This window comes from Protopterus annectens, chromosome 11.part0 (genome assembly GCF_019279795.1).
Source record: "Protopterus annectens isolate FY-2018-M chromosome 11.part0, PAN1.0, whole genome shotgun sequence".
In the NCBI taxonomy this organism is placed as follows: domain Eukaryota; kingdom Metazoa; phylum Chordata; order Ceratodontiformes; family Protopteridae; genus Protopterus; species Protopterus annectens.
Window position 1 is genome coordinate 989,253,797 of NC_056745.1, and position 17,101 is coordinate 989,270,897.

Below are 17,101 nucleotides of genomic sequence, written 5' to 3' on the forward strand. Positions count from 1 at the left end.
GGGTAGAGGGGAGGACCATTTCAAAGCAAACCATTTCCAGATGGATAGCCCATTGCATTCATTTCTGCTACAAGCACCATGGAAAACCTACCCCACAAGGATAAGATCACGTTCCACCAGGGCTCACCATGGAAAACCTACCCCACAGGTGATAAGATCACATTCCACCAGGGCTGCATCTACCTCTACGGCATTTCTTACAAGAGTCTCTACCAGGGACATCCTGGAAGCTGCTACCTGGAGCTCTGTACATACTTTCACCAAGCATTACCACTTGCCTATCTTTTCTAAATCCAGAGCTGGATTTGCCACAGCAGTCTTACAGGGCCTGATCAGTGGTCCTAATGCTCTTTAACTATCTCTACCCTTCTTTAGCTTTGGAAATCGATCCAAATGTAATGACTGCAACAGTGAAACACGAAGAACATAGTACAGTTGTGTACACTTACCATAAATGTAGATGTTCGAGTGTATTCACCGCTGCAGTCTTGGTTACCCTCCCTCCAGTCCCCTGACTTCTTTTTAACTTCTACTTTTCCTTCTTGTTTGGTGTGTATTACATCTTGTGTAGTTCCTTTTTGCTGGGGATGTTCCATACCATATAATTGCTTCCTATTGTGGGTTCACCTGGCATCTGGGGCTGCATGTTTTATACCCCTGACGACCTGACGTTATGGAAGAAGCAACAGCATCCGACTCAGAAATCTGAAGACTCTGGTATTAAGGCCAGCTGAGAGCTATCTGCAGGCAGATAACCCAAATGTAATGACTGCAACAGTGAATACACTCAAACATTTACATTTATAGTAAGTGCACACAACTATTCTTTTCTGTCTGTACCCATTTCATTTGCACTGTTTACTTGTCTGACATATCACTGTTTTATTCTATTGTTGCTGAAGCCATCTTCGGATTTAGGTCTTCTGGCAATTTAGGTCTGTCAGTGCAGGCATCTTTGATATTGACTTCACTCCAAAATTAGCTTCAGTGCCAGTTTTGTAGGCACCCACAGGTACTTCACTGGTGGTCAGAAATTTGGAGACAGTGGCCTATCTAACAAGTTGTACCCCCTCCTGTGGCTCTCCCCTAGGCACTCGCTAGTCAAGAATTTTTGACACCAGTCATGAGTTGCATCTTTGGTTAGCTTTGAAAAGACATGGAAAAAGGCACAACAGGCACATCGGTATCGGACTATTTTCCCCTTGAAAGACTACTCACCTGAGATTCTAAAGAAAAACACTTGGACATCCCTCTAAAGTCTGCAACCAAGGACTGTGGTGATCACTGAAGGGAAGAGTTCCTCTCAGCCCCCTCTAGATTACCCAAAATGTTATGAAATTCTGAAATTAATGAGGTGGAGGGTACTTTGACACCCTCTCCTTGGATGGGAAAATTCTAATGGTGACTTTTTCAAAACTGCTCCATGTACATCGTGGGTGGTTCACCTGCTAACTGTGTGAATGACCTGGTAGTGGGAAGGAGGGATGGTGAGATCTCATTGTGGCTGAGCTTATACCAAGTAAGCCAGACAATATAGTGTTCCTTTAATGACAGGCCGTGTTTGAGCAGGAGTTAATTTGCTGAGACATGGTTGTAGTAGCAGCAGTCAAGAAAGCCTGGCCATTTCATCTTTGACGTTAGATGTCCTTGACAACAGACACCGTAGTGAAGTGGACCTAGGTGTCTTGTACCTTTGCCATTGGAGCCTTATGTTACCCAACATATATGAATAGATTCCAGTGTTGTCTGAGCAAACTGTTTACATGCTTATTCAACCAGGGACACCTGACACACTCAGACAGTTGGAAGTGCAGGTCCTTTAAGCTTAATATTTTTACACTCTATGTGCCTTCATTTTTACATGTACCCCCCTCCATCCCCATCAGAAGATGTTTTTAAATCTTGTGTTAAAACGACCCTTCCAAGAGGTCCCTTCAGACCAAGAGAATCTCTGGTTTACTGAAGGTTCTTTTTGGTCCCCAAGAAATCGAAAGGTATTCAAGCTCATACTAAATCTCAGCAGTCTAAATCAATATGTCACACAAAAAAAGTTTCAACTGGATATGGTGCAATTCATCCTTCCATGTCATTTCTCTGTTTAATTTCAAGTCTTTTTGATTTCTAATGGCTTGACTGGAATGGACCCAATTTCTAAGTCTGGGTATAGTTAGAGTTCATGAAATTAGTACTGTTTCAATCTTTGATGTTGGCCAAGAGTGCTCTTCTCTGCTCCTACAGAGTGTGCCCAGAATTGCCTCCCTCTAATTTTATGGAGGGTTGCACATATGGGTATTTTATCCAAGTAGGACTGTAACTATGTTTTGATGTGTTGCACCTATTAACTGTCGGAACCTTCTGGGTATCCTCCTTCCGTGTTCTCCTTTCTGCTTGCAAATCCTAATATTTTATGAATTTCTGAAAAGATACTGTAGTCACTGGTTGTAGCAATTTCAATGAACACTGCTATATTGTCTTTTTCTCATGGACCGTTTGTAACAGGTGATCTCATGCGATGCAAACTTTCTCTATAATGCTTTGTGGTTCATTTCCAGTGCTTCTCTGCTACTTCTGTATTATGTTTGCATAATTCCCAGTGGAACAGTCTTGCCACATTATTAGTGCTTTGTAGTATACAGGCCCTCTGCAATGAGTGCATCACAACCATCAGCAAGTGGTGCTACTGTTTCCATGTTGGTTTTTTTTTTTTTTTTTTTTTTGGGGTTTTTTTTTTTTTTTTTTTTTTTTTTATATAGAATCTGCATTTGTCGGTCTCTCCAGCCATTTCAGTGGACTTTGTAAACCAACTTGTCCACTGTCCTGGTCTGCTTTATTTGCATTTCATCTTTTCACTTTATCTTCCCTTAACCATTCCTACATCAAATCTTGGTCTGCATGAGGATGTTTAGAGCATCTCTGCACTTGCCATTAAACTGAAGTTTTTTTTCCAATTTTTCCCCCATCTGATACTTCCTATATTCTCTTTGCACATTCAGCTTTTTTGTTTCCTGCTAGTTTTGATTTCCATTTCTATTTGATACCAATATGCTTCTGCTAAACTAAGCAAAGATCTCACCTTATACGTATGTTTTAAAAACAATCACTATTTTTTGATAAAAGATAATGTATGCAGTCCCATTACTGCAGATCTGTACATGTAAGCAATTTCAAGCAGGCCCCACACCTCCTTCAGAATGAGGTATGTATAATATTGGTATACACTAGTTTTATATATATCTGACGACAAGCATGGAGCATTTTTATTTTCTTGTCCAATTGATCCAGTACTTTTGGCAGGGGAGTCGCTCCTAAACTGTAAGTTAGAATTGGAATAACAAATTGACTTGTAGCTTGGATGTCATTCATAGATGCCAAAGCAGTTGTCAATATTTGTTTTCTGAAGTATTCTGTACTGAGTTTTAATATCATTTGTTCTTGTTTTATTTGCGATCTCCATCTGTTCCCAAATATTTCTGCAGTCTGCCATGCTCATGTTCCTTTATATCGCATTCCTGTCCCAGACTGATATTTTCTTGGTGCTGCAGCTTTCCTGTTTTAAATGCTCCTTTTGTGTATTTATCAAATCAAATGTTATTCTTTTATCACTTTAGTTTAGACCATTTGTAGTTGTGCTTTCATTTCACCACATCTGTTGAGCTGGCTGTACAGTTTTAAGTCACCCACAAAACATAGATGAGAATTCTTGAAACGGGTTTTTTTTTAGTTTACCATTCAGCATCTTTGTGTTCAACAGGGTCTTCATAATTTTATTTCTATCAAATGTATCTATTTCTTATTTTTTTTGGTGTTTCTTTTGTTTAGTTTCCCAGTTCTCTATAAAACTTTTGTGGGTTATCAAGGAATTGCGTACTTTTTACTTTTCCTTTATATTTATCTGCATATCTTCTAAGTTTTTCTTTTGCACTGATGTTTTTTTATTTTATTATTGACAGCTGTGTTTGGTAGATCCTGGTCTAGTTTGATACTGCGTTGCTTCTACCTAGTCTGTCTTTCTAAATATTTCAATTTGTTCCCCTTTCTGTATTTTTTCTAAAAATGTATATTTCTTGTCTTTTTACTTAGGTTTTTTTCTCTCTAATGCTTCAATGGTGGCATTTTAATTGTTTCCTTTATCACTCTGTTTTTCGTTTTATCACTTTATCCATTATTGGTTCAATTGTTTATTAATTTCTGTTGTATCACGAGTTTTTCTTAGTAGGCTTGATTATTGTAGTCCTCTGTTTAACCAATCTTCTAACATTTTGGGTCTTATTTTCTTTCTGTAATCTATTTCATTCTGTTATCTCAGTATGCCTATCTATCTCTATTAAATCAAGCATGTTTTCCCTTGGATCCTTTTCTTCCGGACTGAAAGCATCTTACTGGTTCTGTTTCTTATTGGTATCCTACAGAAAATTCTAGAACATCTTGTGATGTGTCCTGATCATATGCACCTGACTTCATCTGCTACCTCTTCATGTGTGAACTCGTTGATTCATCACGCCGCAATGTTACATGTGTCAGAGTTGCCATGGTTTCCTGCTCCTTCCCTTGCTGTGCAACTTCAACTGGATTTTCAGACCACTCTCCTGCTGAAGGCTCCAGTGCATCACCATGTGGCAGATCTTTAGATTCCCCACTCCACTTGCTTCCTAATCTAGGAACCTGTTTTCCCATCATGCTGTTACATTGCCTGTGTTTGATTCTCCACAATTAAGTCATTCACTTTACAGATAATCCATAACTACATTTTCTGTTCAACTTCTACCTTACTAATCTTTTCTTCTACATTCTAGCTTTGTTTTCTTCTATTGTCTCTTGTTTGGATAAGTGGCTCTGTGGTTGCAGAGATGAGAAGCTAGTTATTTAGTTGCATCTTCAGAGAGGGGGATTGGATGTACTTGCTGGATCTGCAGGGTGTCTACTTGCATATTTGGAGCCCAGGAGATGTTACTGCGCTGTGTTAGAGACGGTCAATACTAATTTCAAGCCCTGCCATTTGGTCTCACTACAGCAGCATGTTTGTCAAGTACTTGGCAGTAGTTGTCTCTCCTGCAACGACCCTAGGAATTTGAATCTTCGCTTACCTAATAACTGATTCATCATCTTGACCATGAGGGAATCTCTTACCCAAGAAACTTTCTTACCCAAGAAAGAGATTACTTGCTGAAACTTTGCCTGCCCTTAGGAATCACCATTAACAAGGAAAAATCACAACTGCAGCTACTTCAGAGTTTGGTGTTTTGCAGGATGCTGTACCTTTCACAGACTAGTCAAGCTTCAAGAAAATATGGTTGTCCAAGTAAAAGTTAACCATAACAGTAGATGTTCAAACTGCTGCAGAAAACTTAGCTATATGGGTTATATCCTGCCAAGGATGTAACAGCTGACCAGCTTTCAAAGCACTTTTCACATGCTTAAGCTGTCAAGCAGCTTGAATTGAGCTTACTAAAATGCAAGTTTGGGTGCAGAACCCTTCAGAGCTTTCCTGTCAGTGGGGTGGGGGTGCTGAGCCCTGAAAATACAATAATAACAAAAAATGTCCACACCCTGGCATAAAAAAAAAAAAAACACACCAAAAAAAAAACAAGGGGATGAATGAGGGAGTGGCCACTGCAGCGTTTGAAGATCTACTGTTATGGAAAGTTTACTTGCATAGCTGTACTATGTTCACCACATTGATTGCTGCTGCAGTAACCCTACCTATACGAGTAGGTTACTTTAGTTAACTACATTTGGGAGGCGGAAGGAGAAGAATACAGGAGCCACTGAGGGAGGGGTCCTGGCAAAGTTTTATGTGGACCGTACAGAAGGAATCAAGCTCATAGTGCTTTGTAAAAGTATTTACAGATGACCCAAGTAGAAGCTTCTAGAACCAAACCCTTTCTGAAAAGCCATACATGAATCCAAGGGTCTGGTAGAGTGGACCTTGACCCTGCTGGATTTGTTTTATGGTGATTGTAACAAAAGGTGACAACCATTTGGAAATGGTGCGTCTTTTTTGCCTTCACAAGAAATGAACAATTGGTCTGAAGATCTGAAAGGTTTAGTTCTGTCAATATAGTACACAAGTTGACTGTGGACATGCAAGGTAAGGAGTATTCTTTCTCCCTCATTTTTAAGTTCAGGTAAAAGAGGAGATGGATAGTTTAACTTAAAGTAAACTCTGATACTACTTTAGGCATAAACGAAGGATTAGTTATCAATGAAACCCTATCCTTATGGAAAATGAGATGGGGTTGACTCACCATAAGAGTTTCTAACTCTTGATACCCTTTTTGCATAGGTTAGAGCAAGTCAGCAAAACTGTTTAGTCAGCAAGATTAGCTGGTTCAAACAGAACAAGTGTTAGCTTCTCCAACATCAAATTAAGATCTCAAGGAGGAGCCACTGGTTTTCTTGGAGATCTCTTGTGCAAAACCCTTTTCAGGAGTATTTTGACACTGGTCTGCATTAAAAGAGGAAGATTCATGACCAGATATGCTGAAAGGGCCAGTAAATGAACCTTGGTGGAGAAATAAGAAAGGCCATAGGATAGTAACTCGCACAAATATGTTTCAGAATCAGAGAACAACTAGCCCTGAATTGGGTGCTGGTTATGTTGTTGAGGACTAGAAAACCTTTTCCATTTGGTAATGTATGATCTTCGAGTAGCAAGCTTTCTTGCCTCCATTAGTATCTGCTGCTTGTCCTCAGAAAATAGGTGCCTAAAAGGAATTTTAACCATATCATCCAGGCAAGTCGATTGAAGTTGATTGTCAGCGTGGATCAAACACCCTTGTTCTTGTGCGAGTAGTACAACTCTGTGAGGAAGCTTGTAGTAATTGCCCTTGGCCATCTCCAAAAGAAGGGTGAACCATGGTTGTCTGGATATTAGTGGAAAGGGTGGAAAAGCATTCAAGAATATTTCTCTCCAAGGAAAAGAAAATACTTTTGTCTTTCAGGCCTTCTTGCATGGAGTCTTGGAACATACTTTTGCCAGTTGATCAGAGAGGAGACAGGTCTACGTCAGGAACTCCCCATAGATGGATCAAACCTTGGAAGACCCCCTAATCTAGTTTCCAATTGTGAGAGACTGTCCTGTTCCTACTCTGCTTGTCTGCTACACAGTTTTGCTGTGACAGAGAGTAAGATGCATGTAGAGTGAGATTATGCTGTAAAGCTGTATCCCAAGCTACAATGATTAGTCTGCAAAGGAGAGGAAAACCCCACTTCCCCTTGCTTGTTAACGTACCACATGACTGTGTTTATAACCACTTGAAGAGGTCTTGTGCACCAAAGATGGTTCAGTGAGTTGTGCCTTGATCAGGGCAAACCTCTCCTTGATATTTTTGTGCTTGTCTGTCCTTGCTGTCCTACCCCCTTGCACTTGTATGTCTTCTGAAACTGTTCCCCAAGCAAAGTCTGAATCTTTGGTGCCCACTTTGGAGTGGGGAGAAGGGGAGAGATAGGTTTTTGTCTCCACCAAAAGATTTCTCTTCTGACAGACCCCAACACTGGAATTTGAAAAGGTAAAAATGTGTATGATGGGACCAAAGATTTCAGACATCACTGTATCTTTCTTGTGCAGGGTCTTGTCAGGGTGTCATGAAAAACATAGATGCCATGAGACCCAAAATCCTGAGATACAAGTCTGAGTGGAAAACCTTAGAAGTAGATCTAGATAAAGATCTATTTTCCTGTGGAATGAAAGCTGTTTAAACTGAGGGTGTCTATTGACATCCCAGGAGCACAACCCTATGTGAAGGAATCAGACACTTGAATGTTCTGTTAGAATCCCAACTTTTGTAAGAGAGATTTTTCCCGAGAGAGAGATTCTGGATACTTTTTTTTTTTTTTTTTTTTTTTTTTTTGAAAGACTACAAAAGCAAGTAATCAAGTATGGAAAGCAAGTAATCAAGTATGAAAAATGTGGATACCCTTTAGCCGGGAATTGGCCATAACTGGAGCTGGATACTTTGAACTGTCCACTGCACCAAGAGTGTTCCCAAAGGGTAAGGCAGAGAACTGATTGTGATCTAGATATACAAAACCTTAAGACATGTCTAAAGTCTGGATGAATAGGGGTGTGGTGATAAGCATCTTAAGTCTAGTGTTGTAAAGAAACTTGAAAAAGAAGGTTGCAGTAACCAGTTGTGAAGTGACATCATTTTGAATTTGGGCACCATCACAAACAGGTGTAGGAAAAAAAGATCCAGAACTGGAATAAAATATTTTTTCTTTCTTTTGACTCTAGGAAAATCCTTTAATAAAAACCCTTCCCTACTTTGGAAGGGAGGACCTTGGTTCAAACACTGTTTGGGACAGCATGTGATAAAGAACCAGTAGAAACAAGAGCATGATCTGGTGGATGAGGAGCTGTTTGTATCCCTGATCAAGGCTAAATGTAGCAAATTTTCTCTTACCCTTCCACAGGAGCAAACCCTAAGGGATGTCTGCCAGTGGCCATCAGGGTCTTTACTCCTTTTATCCAGAAAAGAAAATGGTGCAGAGTAGTGTCATCCTCCTAGCTCTGTTCTTGTACTTGGAGCTGTAGTGTCTTATGCTGTGGCCTCAACTTAACTAGGACCCTTCTACTGGAATCCCTCTGAGATTTCCTCTCCCAACTTTCCAGGAGCCTCACCTGGACATCGCATCCCTTTGACAAACTACATGGTTTCTCTAATTCTGTTAATTGCCAAGGACTTGGCACTTCCCATAAGGGTGATACAGATTCCCACTGCATCCCAGATGTTATCTACACCCAAACTATACATGAAAACTGGAAGAATTTTCTCTAGTGAGTACCGAAAGTGGTTTGGACCTCTTGTCCCCAGATGTTTCAGTTCTTTTCCTGTCTTCACTCTTTTTTGGTCAAAATACTCGATCCTGGAAAGTTCATTTGCCAGCCACTTGTAATTTTCACAAAGGTCTTCAAACCCTAAGGGCACTTTCTTGCTTTGGCATCCTATAAGCTATCCCACACCACAGAACTTAACTCTGCCTTCCTTTGAACTGATGCATTTCTCACATCTCAGATGCTTGACTTGGGGAAAAAACTCTCCCTTTTTGCCATTAATTCAGCTGGAAGAATCTCAGAGCTTCAATCATTCTCATGTAAACCCCCATACTTCATAAGGACAAGATTTCCTTGCTTGCAAGAATATATTTTCTACCTAATGTGGCCTCAGAGTTATCCCATTCTGTTCTAACTGGGTAGAGTACCTTATTCTTTATCTAGGTATACATAAAGAACTGAGATTTTATTTGTATTATACAAAAACAAATTGGATTGCACTATCTGGCTTTGGAAAAGATGACAACAGCAAAATGGTACAATCTGTATCTAAAGATACCTTATCGAAATGACTGAATAAAACTCCTATGTTTGATATTTGTTCAGCAAAACTCTTTCGTCTAAAAGCACATTCAACCATGGTAGTTGGTACATCTCTGCCTTCTTTAAAAATTCCTCCGTACTTGGGCATCTAGGCATACCTTCAGCAGACATTACAAGCTGGTAATATCTTAGTCTGTGTCTTCCTTCAGGCCACCATACTCCATGGTATCCTGTCATGTCATCCAGAATGTTAGCTAGAGAGACTGTCCTACCTTGTGGAGTGGAAGGACTGGGTAAGTACAAGTTATAAAAGGCATGTGTTTATAACATTGAATCCTGATTTGTTCTGTTTTACCAACCTTCCCTCCATACCCCTTCCAAGTTGTCTCTTGTATTTCCTGATGCAACTTATCAACTTTCTGATGCCATCTTCCACTACTAGCGATATGGTACCCCCTCCCCTTTTTCATCCTAGGAAGGGGTTTGAAAGGTCAGGCTGGCAAATTCAGTCTGTGGTAAAAAGGGAGTAGTGGTGTATTGTTGGAGGTATTTGAAGAGCTTAAGCTGTATGATAACATTGCTGCACTTCATGTATTCAGTTGCAGTGTAGTGTGAAGCAGTATTTCACTTTTCTCTGTAGCTGCTGTTTGATGCACATTTACTGCTCTTACTCTTATTTTGACATGTTAAATTGACTTTCTCTGAAGATTTCAGTAAAGTAATTTAAGCCAGTTAACTTCTGCTGCCTCATTCTTCAGGCTTGTTTTCTGTATTAAGAATTGTAACCGTTCTTATGAGTAGCTACAAACGTCTGAATATACACCTTTTGCCTTTAATCTGTAATATAAGAAATACTGTTTGATACTTATGTTGATTAGGTATATGCTAAGAAAATAAGATGTACAGAAAGAGCTTGTAACTTGCTCTAGAATTTTGATAGTGTAGTGAGGAAATTTACTTTCTCTTTTATTTAAAAAGGCCTTAAGTGCCATGTGTATTTGCATTTTCTCAGTTCACATTTTCATTTAGACAGATCCCTTACTCTTACAAATACACTTTGTCTTGCCTCTCTCCTTTCTAGCTGAGATGATTGATAAATTGACTCTAACATTTAACCGAACCCGTCAAGCTGTAATTACCAAGGAGCTGATTGAGATCATTTCTGGTGCCGCTGCCCTGTAAGTATGTAGAAATTTACTACATGAGTAAAGTTCTCTCTCCATTCCTACAAGTTTTAGAATATTTAAACATGCGTTTTAGTAACCATTTTGTTCATATTCTACCATTAGTTGTGTATTTCTGTGGTTTAGATTTGTATTTGTTTATTCTATGTGGCACTTTTGCTTGATGCAGGTAAGTTTGGATGTTCAGACAGAATGTTCATAAGGATCATTTGCATATACCCCGTATGCCTCTGATACAGGAGATTTGGGAGGTCACTCAGTGGAAGTTCTAGCTTTGCTGGAGTTTTTATTTTGTTTTGACTGATCCCTTTCTGACAGGAATTTGTCAGAAGAGCCGACATTGCAGGGGGGTGGGGGTTGGTACAGGAATTTCTTCAGTCAGAGTTCTCTGATCAGATGTCTCTGCTGAAGTGATTTCTCTTTCTGACAGTCTAAGATGAAATAGTTTTATAGCGGGACCAGAATAAAATTTCTTTTGCACAAAAAATGTATTTATTACATTTACAGATGGCAAAAACTACAGCTGTCCCTCCTGTCTTGCCTGCCTTTGAGAATGTTTCACTGCCTCCTGCCCACAGGAAAAGTCTGACCGTTATACCTGTTTCGTAATCCTAAAGCAAATCCAACAGTTATTTCTGTATCTAGAAGTGCTTTTGGTAAACTGATTACAGCAGCTAACCCTATTCTCACAAGAATGGGAAATCTGCTAAGTTGGGGAGAAAATTAGTACTTCAACTTTCAGTATTGTAAACCGTTAAGCCCCTATGTTTTTTATTATCTTTTGAGAACATGCAGAAGTGAATGACTAACATTCCTTCCTTCTGACGTAGAGTTCATTAAATGCTTCTATGACTGCTGTTTCTCAGGTGATTAAGCATATTTTAAAGTAGGCCTATGATTTTGATAATTCTTCTTTCAGAACTGCAGTTTCGCCTCAGTTATGAGGCGATCTGCTTGACTTAATTCTCAAAATCTTCCTGATTTATGTTAAGTCTGAGATTTGAAATTCTTATTTGGATAATCCAGTTCTGTTTAAGCACCTCAGCTGCAGAAGGAGCAAACTGTGTGATGAAAGAGGAAACTTATTTAAGGAGTATCTCAGAATTTTCAACCCTACCTTTTTAAGAAAAATACTAATGTCCCCTTCTTCAGTAAGCAGTTCAAGCAGTAAGGAGCCAGTAAACAGGGTTTTAAAAAGCAGTGGAAAGGAGGCTGTTATTAGAAAGGAAAAGCCTTCAACAGTCATGGACAGTTTTCAGTCGGCACAAATATCTGCCAATTCAAGAATTGATCCAGCTGTGGGGAACACCTCAGGAAGATACGATTGCCTTCCTTGAGAACAGATATCTAAGGGCAATGAGATGCTGTTCTGGAATGTCTTGCAAACAAGCCTGGAAGATATGCTTTCTCAATCCCATGGGAGGAAATGTTCCTGTGTGCTTTTCCACCCTTTCCACTGATGTTGATAGGTTCCAGAATGGTGGTACTTAACTCCCTTTTGCTCATAAGTGATTCTTCCTTTTCAACTTAACCAAGGGCAGTTACCACACGCTTCCCAAACACTGGATTTCCTCTCACAAGACTTAGGAGTTTGATGCACCCAATTTAGAAACTGTTCAACCAACTACCTGGATGATGGAATGTTAGCACCTTTTTTCCTGAGGACGTGCAGCAGGTAGTAAAGGAGGTTAAAAAAAATATTAAATATCTTCCTTTGCACATATGATTTTATAATTGGTGCCAGTCAAGGAACCAGGATCCTCTTCAGGCCTGGTTGCCTCTAGTTCCAGATTTGTTGTACGAGTTACAGTCCAGTGACCTTTCATATTCCTCTAGCAAGGTACATTTGGCCATTTCGGCTGTGTCGATCTGCTGTCTTTTCTATCCAGCTTCAGTCTGTCAGTTATCAGATCTGACTCTGATCTGACACAGGCCATCTCAAGAGGCTTCCTTCTGAGAGCTCTGCCACCTGTATCTAAAATACCCTGTTCTCCTTGGATTTCTCTTGCTGCCAGATATGTACGTATAATCATTTTTCTGGGAGGCCCATATATCCTTCAGATCGAGCATCATTGAAAAGCATGAAGTATTTTTGTTTTCCTGTCTAACTGATCTAGGGAGGCACAGTCACTCACTCCAAAGCTGTAAGTTAGAACAGGAAGAGCAAATTGTTTTTTAGCTTGGACTTGATTCCTAAATGTCAAGGAAGTTTTCAGTATTGGTTTATTCTTCTGAAGTATTCCTTTACAGAGTTTTATTTGCATTTGTTCATGTTTTATTGCTGTTCCTTCATAAATTCCCAACTATTTGTATACTCCCTCCTGCTCAAGTTGCTTTTATATCACTCTCCTGTCCTAAATTGATATTTTCTAGGTGCTGCATAAACGTTGCTTTTGCATGTTTATCAAAAACAAATGACATTCTTACATCATCTGGGAAAGTTTTAATTACTTGCAGTTGTACTTTCAGCTCATTTGATGACCTATACAGTTTTAAGTCATCCACAAAAAGATTAGAAGTCTTTCAATGAGGTTGTTTTCTGGTAGCCAAACTGTAACCATAGTATAGTCTGTGAAGTAAAAAACCCAAAGACCATTGCTTGGCTGTCCACCCAAAAGCTTGAGAGGCTATCACTTCAGATGCATGGGTGTTCAGTCATGTTTAGAGACTGTACAATTCCCATTTTATTTTCTCTGTAAGGTTCCCCAAAGTCTCATCTGAACATGCCATCCCGTCATTCAAGGGATGCAGCAGTAGAAGTCCAGAAACTGCTCTTCAGCCAAGTCACCCAAAGGTCCTACCAGACCGGTGAGAATCTGGGGTCTATTCAAGATTCTTTTTGATGCCAAAGAAAAACAAGGACCTCAGGCCAAAATCATGGATCTCCGGAAGCTGAGCTACTTCAAACAGACCAAGTTTTGGATTGTTACGCTGTAGTTCATTCTGCCTGTCTTGAGATCTACAGAGCACATCCAGTTGTACTTCAAGTATGCCTACCATTACATAAAGCTAGACTTCCAGCTAAAAGCCTTGCTGTCATTACCAGTTTTGGGCTCTGACCTTTGGTCTTAACCACAGTTCCCACATTCTTTAAATGTATGGTGGTAGTGGCAGCCTGGCTCAGGCTGCAAGGGATTCCAGGTTTTGTGTACTTAGATTGGCTTCTCACCGCTTCCATGACAGTATCTCTCATCAAGGCCAAGACTTCTTACTCCAGTTGCATATGTTAAGCATAATGGTGAATTCCAAAAATTCCAGCCTGGAACCAGTGCAAGTGTTGAAATTTACAGGCTTGCCATATGGATGCAGTCAGATGACTAAGCTTCTGTCATCTAGACTACCTTTCACCTGCAGGCATCTCACAGGCTTCAGGTTTCCAAACCTTTGGCAGTTGTGGTTCCTTTGGTTGCTGCCAAAAAAAACACTTACCAAGGCCCTACTATGTTTAGGCAATTGAGGTCTTGTATCCCAGCTCAAAAATTCCTTTCTTCTACCTATTTGCTTATCCAATATTTCTGACAGAATACTCTAAGGAAGTCTGTCAATTCATTGCACTTATAAAAAAAATGCTCTGTTACCCTTTTCTTCCCCATCACACCTCCGGACATGCTGTCTACTATGTCATTGCAGTGTTTTATGGTATGATTGCATCACTTTGCAATTTGTTTGAATTGAACCTGCTAACAAATAGGAAGAACACATTCACCACCCAGATTTGTGAGGCAGTGAGAATATGGCAGTGAACCATTAAGGGACAGTATTTCCTAGTAGCAATGCACGTTCTTTGGGGTGCCATTTCTTTTGTGCACAGACAGCTTTGTTGCTTGGTGCCCCAGAATATGTGGCACATCTCATTACCAAGGGTTTTGCATCCAGGAAGAAAGGTCATGCTCTTCCCTCATTAGGCCAATCATAGAGTACAATGTCCCATTTGGCATGTACCTCACTAGACACCTGCAGCAACTGGAGAGACCGCAAAAGTACCTCATAAAGAGGATCCTAGGCCTTAAACACTTGTCCTATATGGACAGACTCAAACTCCAACTATTTCCCCTCTCATATCGCCTACTTGGAGGCGATCTCTGCTTGACTTACAAAGCCATGTCTGACCCAGCTCTGTTAGAAATGCTATATGTAAAGAAATACCAATTCCTCCACACCACATGCTTCAGAGACCTCAGTCTTATTACCACAATCAATAGAACATGCTGGAGGGCAGGTTCATAACCCAGAGACTGCCCGTGCTATGGAATAGACTTCCCACACACGTCAAGCACCTCACTGGCCCTCCTCAAGAGAAATCTTGATGAGTGGATGGGAAACAGAAAATTCACCCCAGGGATCACTCTGATGGCTCTACTCGACAGAGGCACTAGGAACTAAGGTTGGGTGGCCCGATGCCAGAGTAATCTTGTGAGCTAGGCTTGTAAAGGCTCCAGGGCCATTAGCCTAGTACACACCTATGAACCTAAGTGGTGTGAGACTGTCCGTTATAAAACAAAACTTTTGCTTTTGGGGCACTGCCGTGTACCTCTTTCCTTTGCCAATCAGCACAAAGTAACCAAATTGTTTTTGCTTCCAGTGGTTGGACCAGAGATGCTCTAGCCTTGGAGTGGCCAGACTGACTCTCTTCTATACCTTTTATTTCCCACATTTGTCTAGAATGCTAAACTTTTTTTAAATCTAAGTTCATTCTGATGGCCCCTTTGTGCTTTCACCTGCTCCAGACATTCGCTCGCCAGATTAGTTGTGAACCTTTGTTCAGATAAATACCCTATTGGGTTTTTTTTTCATTCTTAATTTACTTTTTTGCTACTGCTTCTCTGTTCGGTGATTTCATGGGAACTAGGAAGAGCAAGTGTCAGTGTGGAAGGCATAGATGCCCACGACCTCTGCTTGTTCTGTCTAGGCCTTGACCACTATAATACAGCTTGTGATATCCAAGTCATTCATTCCGAAAACCCTTAGGAGCAGTTTATTCTCTCAGACTTGGAGAACCAACGCCTTAAGCATCTGGCATGGGAGATGGAGGTGACGTCTGGTCCTTTGGGTGAGCCCCAAGCAGAAAAGGCCAAGAAACCTCAGCCTGATCCTCCAGATGTGCCCTCTCTTCCAGGCATCTCTCCCGAGGCAGATGTAGGCCCGGAGGCCATACTGAAGTCTGTGGTTGTCCCTTCAGTGGGTACCACTTAGGAGACCTCGAAAGAGTCTATCAGCACATCACGAGGGAAGTGCAGGCGTCTGACTCTGGTGACAAGGGGGAATCATGCCTCGTTATTTCCAAAGGTCCTCATTGTATCGCCCAAATCACTGTGCATGAGGATGTGTTTACTGACATGAATGTAGGTCGATGTCAGACCCTTCCCCCTTTCATCACATGGAAGCTGCCAAAAAGAAAAAGACAAAGCATATTGCTCCTGCTCTGCAAGAGCAAGCTCCTGATTGGCAGGCTTTCTCAGGCTTTCTCCAGTGCCTTTATAGCTTTGCCCCAGTCCTCACCTTCCTCTGTCCCTCTGCAGGCCTTTTCTCCATTCACTGCCTTCAAGAGGACAGCTGCAGGTACCTTTTCTGATGAAGAGGAACCTTCAGGAGATAGTCATTGGCCTATTCCACCCAGATAGTTTCCCCTTTGGTATGCCTCCCCAGAAGAGGAATTTAATGGTACAGAATCCCCTGTGGAGGATATTTCTTTTGGAGAAACTATCTAGAACATAAAATAATTTTTCAAGTGGGACTGATGTAAAGTCTTGGGCATACAAATGAGGTGGTATGACTTCCTGCAGATTTATTCTCCATTATCCTCTGCCAGCTTTCCTGGATGCATTTATAGCTGCATACAAGTGCCCAGACTCTCAGCCCTCTGTTCCCAAGCGTCTTGACAGGTTCTACAAGGTGCCTGAGGACTCTTAAGTTCCTGTTCAAAGCTCCAGCTGCAGATTCAGCTACCATCTGTTCCAGCCGATAAGGCTTTCAAATAATTGCCTTCCACCTCCTTACTGCTGTCTGAGAGCAAGGATGTCCTTCATGGATGCATCTGCAGTCATAACAACTGGGTTGTCCTGTCGTCAGGCAGCCCTGCAGTCGGCCGGATTCCAAAGTCCGGGTCCGGCTTCGGCTGATGTCGCACTTCACCCAACGTCATCTCTGCTGATCTCCGGGTATAAAGGCATCAGCCGACGCCATTTTCTCCAGTCTTTCTTGCCGCGTGGCGCCCGAAGCAGAAGCTGTTCGCAAGTGCCGGTCGGTCGGATCCAGAGATTTCTACTACCGAATACTACTTCGAAGACTTCTAAAAAGCGAAGTACCCCGTTGAGGACTCGTTCTTGCCTCAGCCGATGTCAGAAAAAGTCAATAACTGTTTAACTTGTGGGAAACAAATACCTCATAAAGATTTCCACTCTTACTGTTTGCCTTGTTTAGGCCCAGACCACGACGTAGCAGCCTGTTCGGCCTGTGCTTCATTCAACCGACGAACGCTTAGGCGTCGGTCGGAGTTCGCTGAACAGTTTTTCGGTTCAGAATTTGCGTACATTATGCCGTCGGATCCTCCGACTACCCAAATTGTTAAAAAACGCAAAGAAAAAGACCGACACTCGCGGTC

At 41.1% G+C, this 17,101-nt stretch overlaps 1 protein-coding gene across 2 annotated transcripts in view; it reads left to right on the plus strand.

Moving 5' to 3' along the window:
• The window catches only part of ATP5F1C (ATP synthase F1 subunit gamma), a 325,104-nt gene that overhangs the window by 271,386 nt on the left and 36,617 nt on the right, over positions 1-17,101 (plus strand). Inside the window, exon 8 of one of the 2 annotated variants that reach the window (XM_044088363.1) lies at positions 10,398-10,494. In XM_044088363.1, the coding sequence (XP_043944298.1) occupies positions 10,398-10,494 (97 nt within the window). Of the gene's footprint in view, positions 1-10,397; positions 10,499-17,101 lie in introns of those variants that run through there. The other variant, XM_044088364.1, reaches the window with a different exon arrangement.